The sequence below is a fragment of the Dendrobium catenatum genome, unplaced genomic scaffold (assembly GCF_001605985.2).
Source record: "Dendrobium catenatum unplaced genomic scaffold, ASM160598v2 fragScaff_scaffold_1463, whole genome shotgun sequence".
Classification (NCBI taxonomy): Eukaryota; Viridiplantae; Streptophyta; class Magnoliopsida; order Asparagales; family Orchidaceae; genus Dendrobium; species Dendrobium catenatum.
Genome location: NW_021319925.1, coordinates 589395 through 601823, shown reverse-complemented (window position 1 = coordinate 601823; position 12429 = coordinate 589395). Strand labels below are relative to the sequence as shown.

Sequence of the window (12429 nt, the reverse complement as noted above, 5' to 3'; positions counted from 1 at the left end):
TAGAAAATTGCTTTAAGAATCAGTAAAAAAGCCATCCCAAATGAAGACTAAATAATTAAGACTAAGGCTTCCTTTGGCACAACTTTCTTACTGCTTTCTAAAGCAGACATTTATTTTTGAAAAACTAAAAAATTGCTTTATAAAGCAATACGAAAGCTGTCCCAAACGAAACCTAAAATGGCCCCATATAAATAGTCCAAAGATCATTTTGATCTTTTTTTTTTCCTCATTTCAGCATCAACATTGGAAGTTCACTGACTTGATTATAAGATCTGCCTTATGCTTAGATTTTATAATGAGTTCTGCATTTGGGCGGTCATTGTAATCAACCTAAGTTTTTGACATTGAAAAGAATGAAAAACATTATGAGAAAAATTGAAGGAAACCATAATATACTTCAAAAAGATAAAATAGAGCAAAATTAATAATCACATTCAAAACACTTTGAATGAAGATCAACACCATCACCATCTTTGATAATCAAATTTGGTGTTTAAAAAGAAACTATATAGAAGAGTAAAATCAACAAAAATAAAATGCTAAGACTAGAAGAATGCCAAGTGATTAAGGACTAATACCTTTTTAATAAAATGCTAAGACTAGAAGAATGCCAAGTGATTAAGGACCATTTCAATCATTTACTCTATATAAAAATTATGAAGAGGGTAATCAAGGAAAACTAAAAAACATTGTATCAGAGTAAATAAATCAAATTGAATTTATACTATAACTATATCTAATAAGTTAACTATTTTATATAGGTTTAAGAGAAAGTTAGATCAACATAGGATCTTCCAATGATTTTCTTGATCTTGAGGTAAATAATAGAGAGCAAAGAACAGAACAAGAGTGAAACCAATTTAATTTTGCGCCAAAAAATTTGCTAATAAGAAGATTATTGTGCTCAGGAATTAAAAAAAAAGTTAGATTAACAATAGGATCCTTCAATGATTTTTATTAATTATTGATATGCATATGATAGAGGCTATGTTATTAACAAATGAAATAAATTTAAACGGAAGACCTCCTTGAATTAATTGCTAAGCTAGAAGATGGTATGCAGTTAGAAGATAAGAGAAAAAGATTTAGTGGAATAAAGATTAAGTATATAATAGGCACTTCAGTGAATATGAGATTAACAAAGTCATATCTATTTATCATACATTCAAGTACCATAGATAAATTATAATAAAATGAATTATGGAGAATGACATATAGACTAAGGCTTCGTTTGGGACAACTTTTTTACCGCAGTTTAAAGCAGGTTTCTAATATAAAAATTTAAATTTTTTTACTAAAAAACCGTTTTAAAAAACAGTAAGAAAGCTGTCCCAAACGAAGCCTAAAACTCGAAAGGCAACACAGAGTCATCTCTTAGAAGTACTATGCAATAAGAGAATATCACAAAAAGCTAAAAGTAGAATTTATGAAGTTGTAATAAGAGTGGTTATTTTATATGAATTCAAATATTGGCCAACAAGTCAATGGCAACCGAATGAAAAAATGATGACATTAATATGAATATAAGATAGAAATAGGAGGAATGGTGAGAAAAATAGTTATATTAGAAAGCCTAAAGAAATATAATTTATTGAAGAGAAGATGCAATCAATTAGATGTGAGTTATTTCAGAATGCAAAACAAAGAGTAGAAGGTACACTAACAAAATGAAGAGAAAAAAAAAAGTGAAAGAAATAAGAACGTTAAACATTGCTAGAATTTGAAATTTCTAAACAGAAGTTGCGCCTCAAATAGTAGCTAACAACATTGAATGGAGAAGATTCCATAAAGCAAGCACTAGATAGTAAGATAGAGCTAATGGTGTCAATCATCCTCAGGAATGAGGTGTTAGTGAAATTGTGTTTCTCTCAATGAATCAGCTTTACAAACCATTTTTTTTTTTTAATGTTGAAGGTGCTATTGAAGAGGATACTGTGCCATGATGATGATGATCATAGTGTCAAGTGTATTAGGTCCCATTAGTCATATATCTAAGCTTTCATAATTTGTTTAACTATTTTGAGGGTTATATGCTCCTCTTTGGATTATTATCATTTTGTATGGATGACACAATATTATATAAGTAAATTACGTGAATTGATTAATGTTAATGTAGGTGTTGTTAAAAATTGAATACACTTGATGAAATATTGAAATTTAATTGTAAATAAATGTTAATTTTTCTTTTATTTATCTTTAAGATTAGTCTTGTGATACATAGGAAGTTGCACTTCATTGTATGGAATTTTTTAATAGAAAATATTGATATTTAATATTTTGACTACATGTTTTATATTAATCATTAAAAAATTAAAAAAACATCAAGTCCATGATTTCTTAGTTAGCGTTTGTGCTTCATTTCAAAAAGAAAACAGCAGCCAGCAAAATTAATTTATTAGCTGACTTAGGTATGCTGGATCTTTTAAAAGAGACATTAGAGAAAGAAGATATGCTTTCAATCCATTCGATGATAGTTGAGCTTCCAAAAAGCTAAGAAGGCTAGGGTTTAGGGTGACACTAACATAAGTGTAAGTGTACATATTTTTATTATGTTCTCAAGTTCCAGCTCTTATATGACTAAAACGAAGAACAGAGAAGAAGAAAGGAAATCATACCCTCCATTTTGCCACACCAGGCTCTTTTCCTGCCAATTTTATCGAAACAATTAGATCAGAGCCAAACTTAGCTATCGGATGCTATGTTAGGTATACTACCTGTAGCAATATGTCTCTTTAAAACTCTTTCCATAGAAGAATCAAGATCAATGTCAATAAACCTGTAAACAGTTAAGCAGATAATGCTCTTTACCTTCACCGAATGCAAATACAGATATAGAACATATTTATAAATGAGGGATAAAGAGAAATACCATTTCTCATCAAATATGGAGCATATATCTTTCCAGACCCCTTCTTCTAGGAATAAATAATTTCCTTCAACAATCACTATTTTATGCCTGCCACATAAGAGGAAGAATCACAACAAAATGATGGTCTAATAATTCAAAGAATCGCGAAATGCAGATTTCTATCTGGCATAAACAGCTATATCTCTTTGCAAAGCTAAAATGTTCAAAAGATTTGAAAAGGCGACTACTGAAGATCTGAAACAGCTAGTTTCACATCAGACTAATAAAATAAATCAGATCTTAATAAAAGTAAACAGTTCTGTAATTCATTATTTAGCTTCCTCTTATAACGAACTATGTACCATAATTTCTGCGCTTAAAAACCAAAATATTTGTACTGCAGCATAGAGTTCAATCTCCAAACTTGATTCAATAGCAAAGAAAGAAGTTTTTGTTGGTGTTAGTAAAGACAGATAGCTTATATCTTAATGAATATATCACTTACAAAAGCACATAATTGCTGAAATGAAGTTTAGTTAGAACAAGATGCACCTTGATACAAAAACAGCAAACCAAAGCAGGAAATTCACAGAAAACAAGGAAAAAACAGCATATTTAGGGGGAATAGTGGCTGATTTTTATTAATAACACGACAAAAAACAAAAGATACAATCGATCTACAATAAGAGAGGTAAATCGTCTCTCCCACTAATCCTAGACGCCGCTAGAAAGCCCTCACAAAAGAAAAATATAGCAACACAACTCAAATTCTGTATAAAACAAACTAACCCTAAACTTCCCCTTAAATAAGCTCTCCCACCTCCTAGCCCCCTTTCCTAATATATTTCCCTCCTAATTCAATCTTCCTGCCTTAATTAATTCCCTCCCTTATTTGAATTTAAATTAGAAATTTCATTTCCTAATTAATCTCCTCCTAACATAAGTAATTAGATCATTGCTAGATCCTACCAAATCAGCCGTTGGGGCTATTGCCTCTGCCTCCGTATTAATCCCCCCCCCCCCCCCCCCCACCCCATCTGCCCCCCGCCCCCCTGCCCCCCCCCCCCCCCCCCCCCAAACCAAACAAAAAAAGTAACACCTTGTACTCAAGGCAGAAGGTTGGGGAATTGCCTCCTGATTGTCTCAAATGGTCCCATGAGGCGTTGTGCTCAGGCAGATCCTTCCACTTGATTAACACCTCTTGTACTTTTGCACCTCCACCACACACACCCGTTACCTCTAGCGGTTCCAATATGACATGCATATCTTCTGTCAATGTCGGTGATAGAGTTGATGGTGTGTGTTCTCCAATTTCCTTCCTCAATTGGGAGACATAAAAGACTGGGTGTAACGCTGATGTGGGTGGTAACCCCAATCAATAGGCTACTACCTCAATGCTCTCCAAGACCTCATAAAGCCCAAAGTAATGCGAGGATAATTTTTCATTCTTCCTCCTTGCTAGTGTTTTCTATCATAATGGTCTCAATTTTAAGTAAATCATCTCTTCTAGCTTGAAGTTTACTTTTCTTTTGTGCTCATCAGCCTTCCTTTTCATGATATGTTGGACTCTCAACAAATGTCCCTTGAGCTCATATAATATCTTGTCCCTAGTATTGTTCTACATCGAATATTGGTGTAGTGTTCTACTTATAATGAATCAAGTGAGGTGGATCTCTCCCATAGAGAATCCTAAAGGGAGTGGTCTTTGTTGCTAAATGGTATGAGGTGTTGTACCAATCCTCGACCCACACAATCCACCTTGCCCACTTCTTCGGCATGTCTGATGCGAAGCATCTCATATAGGTTTCTACGCTTCTATTGGCCACCTCTGTCTGGCCATGTCTAGGGGTGGTAGGCAGTGCTTTTCTTCAAGACTGTCTCCTATAAACGAAATAACTCTTTACATAAGTGGCTAAGGAACACCTTGCCCCTATTTGACACAATAGCTTCAGGGAATCCATGCAAGCGTATCACTTCTTGTATGAAAATAGTAGCCATAGTAACCGCAGTATAAGGGTGCGGTTGCTTCAGAGGGATGAAGTGAGCATATTTTCTTAGCAATCCACTACTACTAATATCATTGAGAAGCCTCTGACCGTGGCAACCCCTAAATGAAATCCATCGTCACCTCCTCCCATACCCTCGCTAGTAGAGCAAGGGGTTGTAGTACTCCTATCGATGTCATGGCTAAGTACTTGTGTCTTTGACATACATCACATCGAGCTACCCAATCCTTTACATCGCAGTGCATCCCCATACAACAAAGTTCTGCACATAATCGGCAGTAGATTTTCTGAACTTTGGAATGCCCTCGAACTGTATTGCCATGGAACTCCTGCAACTTGGGGATGTATCTTGATATGCTTGGTAGAACAATTCTCCCTTGGTGTATCAGTTGGGCTCCCCTTAGTGTGTAACTAGGGTGACTAATCAGGTCATGCAGTAAATCGGCTCTGATCTTCTTCAATCCTTCATCCTGTTCATTCTCCTATTTTAAAGCTTCGCAATCTAGGCACATGGGTACTGACAATGCTGTCAACAGAGGCTACTCCACTCTCCTAGACAAGGCATCTACTTCCTTGTTTTCTAGGCCAAGTCGGTAGTGTATCTTGAAATAATATCCCAGCAACTTGGATAATCACTGCTAATGCTCCTCTGTGACCATCCGTTGCTCCAATAAATACTTAAGGCTCCTTTGATCTTTCCTACTTAGCTTACATTGTTTGGTGTTGTTTATGTGTTATTGAAAGGAAGTGTCTTAGTTTGTATTCCTAGTATTCTCCTATTTGATTTTAGAATCTAGCTTGCATCAAAAACCAAAAAAACAGGAAGGCTGGACAGCAGCATGCGGCAACAGTAGAAATAAAGAATGGTGGTTATATATGGCACATTAATCAGCAAGTGCAGTCAGTTTAATTACAAAACAGAGGACCGACTTTAGTGTCAGCTTTCAATAAACAGGGGATCAAAACCCATTACAAACCATAATCAGCTGCAAGTATATGACTGTATCCTTGCCATAATCAGCTGCAAGTATATGGCTGTATCCTTGCTATGGGGCAGATAGCTGATATGGAATAAACTCCAAAAAAATTCAACCAAGGTACAGACCAAAGCTATAGTGTTGAATGGTTTTTTGGAAAACTGAAAATTTGAAAAGTTGAAATAAGAAATTTATACGTTGAACTTAAACATTTGCAATGATAACCCAGGCTAAACAACATAATAAAAATACTAGAGAATACATCCTCATCTCATAGACACTATCATCATAAACATGTTAGTATGTTACATGAATACCAAATAAAAAAAATAAAAATATATATAGACAAATAAAACAATATGAACACAAATGATTTGTGTTCCCAATGATTAAAGGCTTCCACATTTGCAACATTCTTATCCAGCTTCGAAAAATTTGGCTCTGAAAATATTAAGTTGATATTTGTCACACAAATCAAGGCAAAATTGCAGTGCTTACTGCAAGGTAATTCATGCATCTATGAAAAATAAATATATAATCCCAAAGCACAAAATACCCATGATATTCACAATCAAAAGTGTACACAATATGTGCGTGCATTAGTAGATCTTTCTGGTAAAATGTTAGATATAAATTTGCTCAGGGGTTATGGAAAGAGAAAATTCATGGCATTAGTAGCATATTCATGAAACAAAATCATTATGTTATAGCATTTAGGTTGCAAGAGGTAACTACAGCAAATGATCATCATTTTTTATGATATAAATTAAAATATTATTGAAGTAAATAACCAAAACAGACTTTCCAATAAAAGGTCATAAGATAATATTAATCATCCTCATTAAAATGTTATATGGTTGGTTACTTAAAGATATCACCAACCATTCAAATAATTGATCTTTAATTTTAAAAGCAAATTTTCATTCATCGCTCTCTCTAATTCGAATATGAAGATAGTTATTTCTCAAAATAAATCTTAGAAAACATCATAGCATCATTCAAACTAGAAATAGGAATTAGCCATTCAAACAACCCCCACCACGACACAAAAGCCTAAACCATATAATGCCAAGTCCACCGCCCAAGAAAAAATCAGATAATGCAAAGGCCACCTCCCAATATATTGTCACATCATATCACTTATTGATTAAACTTACAGAAGAATGGTTAACTGCCCCTTCCTGATTTAATTTACAGGACAATTACTTCAAATATTGTATTACTTTATCGCATAATCTACATCAAGCAAGTCACTTACAGAGGGCCAATGAAGATATCATTTTCCACTGGATCACCAACACCATGATCGAATGAAGGAGCATACACTGATCCCTGATAAATTTATGCATAGCTTCAGTATCATTAAAAGACATCTTTCCAATCTACTTAATGGTTGTAACTTTCAGCAAAGACAATGTATGTTTGATGTTAATAATATATGCACATAAATTCATTCTAATCAATCAGCAAATTGTAGATACAAAAAATTGAAAAATCAATATGCAGACCTTACTCCTCAAAGAGTAAAGGCATTTCAGGAGGAGATCTGGATTGAATGTCCAAGGTGCTGATTTGTCCAATTATAACATGATAAGTGCTTGGGCCTTTACTTAAATTCCTGAATCAAGATGAAGTGTCTACTCACCTCCTCTTCTTGCATGTGCTTCCTCTGGATCCTATAAATTATAATATGACTAAACATATGGAAAACACAATTAGATCAACCAGAAGAATGAGAGGCAACCTCCATAGCATCCAGTTGGGATCTATAAAGATGGAATCCATCCATTGGAAGAACTGCGGCTATTGAATCATTTCGCACAGCAAAGTCTGTAACTGCATCTTTATTGCATGAAATGATGTTCAGGCGTTGAACAACTTCAGCAGCTAAAGTGCTCTTGCCAGCACCAGGAGGGCCAGCCAAACCAATGATGTACCTAAGGATGATCAAGGAGAAAATAAGGATATCATGTGAACACCTCACATAAGTTGATGCTAGTCTACCATGGACTAGAAATACAGAACAGTCTGCAACTAGTGAGTGACACTGAAAAAATGAAGATGAGAAAATAAGCATGAGCATCACAAAAAATCAAAATATTTCAAGATCATGACCTTCTAAAAAAAGGTTTGATCATGATTCCAATGACTTGAAATCCTTTTAGAACTTAGTAGTTTCAAGCCTCAAAGCATTCCATTGTTTCTATCATTTCATCTAAATCCTATCAAGGCTCGGTTTAATCCATAGTTTAAAACTATGCAATCCAAGATGAACCATGACTTTCACCTCAAATCAAGGCACTCAAAAAAAGACTTGAAGTGTAAGTTTTGCATGGAGCAATTGATACGTACACCTCAGTTGGGTGAGGCAAACCTTAAAAAAAAATTTGAAGAGGTGTATGCTTCAATTTGTGCTAGGCTTTTCTAATATGACTAAACTCAATTGCCCATATGATTCAAGCCTAAATCTATTTAATTAACGGGAAAAAAATCCTAAATCAGTGAATTGAGAACCTCATGACCACTAGGAGCTACACACTGCATGCCTGGAGAATCCCACACACAAGGCTATGAAAGAATTTAACTACAAGTCTACAATGATGATTTTAATGAAGTCCCTCTAAGTGATGAGAGTAGGCAAGATGTCCAAATTCATAAATTATGATGTTCCACTTATTGTTCATATTAAATTGAAAGTGAAAAAAACTTATTTATTTTCGACTTTTTGTTTATATTTCCAAGTTTATCTCATACTTCACACTTATTATTTAGTGCTTGTAACCTTGCATGATGTTTTTATGCTGTGAATTTTCACTTTTTATAATCTTCTTCGATGTTTTATGATACTTATTATTTTATTATTTATCTTATATTAATGGTTTAATTTTGAGGGTTATACCTCAAAATACCTTGAGCCTAAGCTATGCGTGTGCACTAGAGGCATGAGCTCCATATTAAATCTATTCAGAGAAATCCAAATGAAAAAAACATTCAATTTCACTTGGCAGTTTCTTTTCTAATGAATTATTTTCATTGTTCATAGTAAGGATTCAGTGACTTCAACTGGCTTTAACAGATTTTTTCTATAGTTTTTTTTATTGTAAAGAGGTCTCAGAAGGTTAAGTACAAAAGTTCTTGATAGAAGCTTTATGTTTGCTAAGGCTAATAATAAGAAAGCTAAAAATACTTGCCAATAATTTATGTCATCCTCTTGACAAACTAGTGAATTCCAATCATCTGAAAAAGTGAAGGAATTGGATTCACTACAGGGAATATAAAGAGACAACTGTTCTGCCAATTAATCTCATGCAAGGCCACAACGTATAGAAGGAATGCATAAAGAAGGCCTTTGTGAAGTCATATTAGTAACTATGGAGACAGATATGTATTCAATATGTAACTATTAGTAATATACCGACTTAGAACAAAATGATAACAGTTTAGGCATCTATAATAGGCTAATAGCTTCCGTACGCAGTAATGTATATATCCATTAGAATGCTCAAGAAAAAATTTGGGTCAACAACAGATCTAAATGGCAATGGAATGGCATACTTTTTATTGAAATGATTCACAGTTGTCGTGATGGAAAGTGCACGTTCAACTAGATCATCATATATCTCTTCAATAGACCTGGTAAGGAAGTAAGGAAAGAACAATTTTGATTTAGTTTTAATTAAACTGCATAAAGAAAAAGAAAAAGAAACCTTTCAGGTGGATAAAATAGATACAGCAGCAATGTCAAATATCAGTAATGTCCAAAAAACTTCTTGAAATACATTCCACTTCAGGTTGATACAAAGACAAGTGCAACTTCTTATAATTAAAATAAACTTTATAGTAGAATACCTTGCTTCCAAAATAGGAATATCTTGTTTACTATAAGATGCAACCTAGAAAAGGAAACGTTATTTAATAAGTAAATTGAACAGTTATATAAAAAATTAAGAGAAATCAAAAGGATGCAGAAAATAAAAATGCACCTTTTGGCAGCTATGCCTTATTCCAAGATACCTTCCCTGCCACCACAAGAATTTTGCAGACTTTTTGCTTGGAAAGAATAAACATGGAGGATATTGCCAACTTACATGTTGTTTGCCTCCACATCCGAGCAGCTTTACTAGTCCCAAACATGAAATTGAAACCAATCAAAATGGGGAAAAGTTGCTAAGCCTAAGGTTTATGATTAATAGGGGTAAAAGCAAGCATTTAAAGAATTAACACTCAACATAAAAAGGAATTTTAACGTTTTATACAATCTAGAAACTGAATGTTAGATATTGAACATAAAACAGTTCAATCTTAATATAAAACGTCATGACCACTATAAATAAAAGTAATCATTATTTATGTGGTATTTTAATAGTAATGTGATACAAAGAACCAATACACACTTACCTACAGATATCCAAAAGTACATTTGGGGCTCATTTGGTTGCCTTTGCATGTTTTTGAAAGTTAGTATTTTGTTTACGCTCTTTTCAAATGTAAAATAGAAATCCTCACTTTTGAAGGAGCTTTGAAGAGGTCCAACAAGATTTACCAAATGATGGATTCAATAAACTTCATCATTTTTCAAGATATGATTTTTAATTTCACAACCAAATGAGCCCATGAAGGAATAAACTACATGATGAATATCTTTCAAGCAAATAGGAATCTTTAAAGGTTTAACCCAAATAACAGAAGTTGAGTAAAAAAGTAAGACCTTACATAAGGATAGAAAGAAGTCAAAAATTCAACTTTTGTACAAGAATCAGAATGAGATTACTTACAAGTTACAAAGCTTTAAAAAAAATCACATTTTTAAACAGAAATAAAACGACAAAGCTTCAAAAGGCATGTTAACAAGACAGGCCATGTAAATGCTTATGAAATATCATGTTCTTTCGTTACAAATTAGGCTATAATCCAGCTTCGAAATAGCTATGACAGATACATTACAGATAGCTGCACATGCATGTACCGAACAATAAATCTCAATTAATGGAAGACGCCATAAATCAAACTTGGCAGATTTCTCAAGTATCAACGAATAAAATAAATAGAAGTTTTCAAGCCTTCAAATCAAGATTGAGGCAGAGAATCTGGTACCCTGATAGGAGACCGAGAGCTCCATCGTCGACTAGATTACAACAGGAAAGTAAAGGGAAGAGGTGAGGGAGATGAGACCATAGGAATCAAGGGTACTCTTAAGGAGTGTCAAAATGTATTCTGGATTATTTCAGAAATCGGCCGACCGGCGGGCCTAACAAGTACTCGGGGAATTGCGGTCGGCATACAATTATTTACTTTTTTTTATTCAAAAAAATTATTTACAACTTTTAATGCTCTATTCACTCCTTAGGGGTTATTTACCTTATTTCTCTCCAAAAAAAAAAAAAATATTTTGAAATTATTTAAACGAGTATAAAAAAAATTCATGCCTTTACTTCTTCTTTTTTTTTAAGTAAAGTGAATACATTGTATATTATAAAAATATTGTGTTTGGGGTGGTTGGCAGTGGTCGGTAGCCGCCAGCCAATGTTGTTGGGAGGGTGGTGATGGTGGTAGCAACAATAGGGCGACGACGACGATGGTGACTGGCCAGCACTGGCAAAGGTGGTGGCCTCTTGTGGTGGTAATCGATGGTAGCGGCAATGCGGCCGGTGATGGGCGGTGGTGGTCGGCCGGTTGTGGGCAATGGTTGGTGGGCATGGTCGGCGAGGACGGTGGTGACCAGTAGTGGGGTGGTAGTGGAGACGGCAATGCTCAAACAAGCTTTGGAGTAGTATAAATGGTTCTCATTCAAAATTTGGCGAGAACGATTTATCTCAAAAAATAGATAAAAATGTGATACATTACATTTCGTTTTTCTTTGCCTTTGATATATCATCAAAAAATTATCTTGATCGGGAACGAATCTTGATGCATAATAAAGTTGAAAACTTCAAAAATTATTTCAGATATCATCTCAACTCTAATTTCAGCAAACTTATAGTCAAACTGAACGTCTCGGAAATACAAACCCAACGACACCAAATTCAACTCAATCCAAGCCCAAATGGGTCCAAATCAATTACTCGAAGCACTGTTAAAAGGTTCAAACCACAATATGGATTAACAAACGATTTTCACATGTGACATGCTTATAGTCGAATCGAGCAGTTTGACAAGACAAATCCAACGAGCCTAAGATCGTCAAATTCTGATATCATTAGAGCCTTCAAATGCTCGATAAACGATCGACAATCAAGAGATTCAACATCAGTTGTCCTTTCAAACCACTCCCGATCTTTCTCTTATTTACTGGTCATGTCATTCTCAGAAAATTATAAATAGTCTCTCATTTCTCTCAAGAGGGGATCGAAGGAAGAAGAAGAAGAAGAAGAAGAAGAGAAAAGAATAATAGGAGGGAAGAAACTCCTCATCAACCATCGTCGGAGTTCCGCCCGACTTTCAAGTGACGCCGGAGTTTCGCCCGACTTTCAAGTGACGCCGGAGTTTCGCCCGACTTTCAAGTGACGCCGGAGTTTCGCCCGACTTTCAAGTGACGCCGGAGTTTCGCCCGACTTTCAAGTGACGCCGGAGTTTCGCCCGACTTTCAAGTGACGCCGGA

The 12429-nt window shown here is 34.7% G+C and overlaps 1 protein-coding gene across 1 annotated transcript; it reads right to left on the bottom strand.

Moving 5' to 3' along the window:
- Positions 1-224: 224 nt before the first annotated feature.
- Positions 225-11090, bottom strand: LOC110103677 (putative uridine kinase C227.14). The gene is made up of 12 exons (XM_020832478.2): positions 10926-11090; positions 9815-9951; positions 9681-9724; positions 9387-9464; positions 7576-7768; positions 7477-7507; positions 7340-7398; positions 7090-7163; positions 2870-2956; positions 2715-2776; positions 2616-2644; positions 225-330 (listed from the first exon to the last, which is right to left on the bottom strand). The coding sequence occupies exons 1-12, from the start codon at positions 10948-10950 to the stop codon at positions 238-240; spliced, it is 912 nt and encodes a 303-aa protein (XP_020688137.1). The 5' UTR covers positions 10951-11090; the 3' UTR covers positions 225-237.
- Between the last annotated feature and the right edge of the window lie 1339 nt (positions 11091-12429).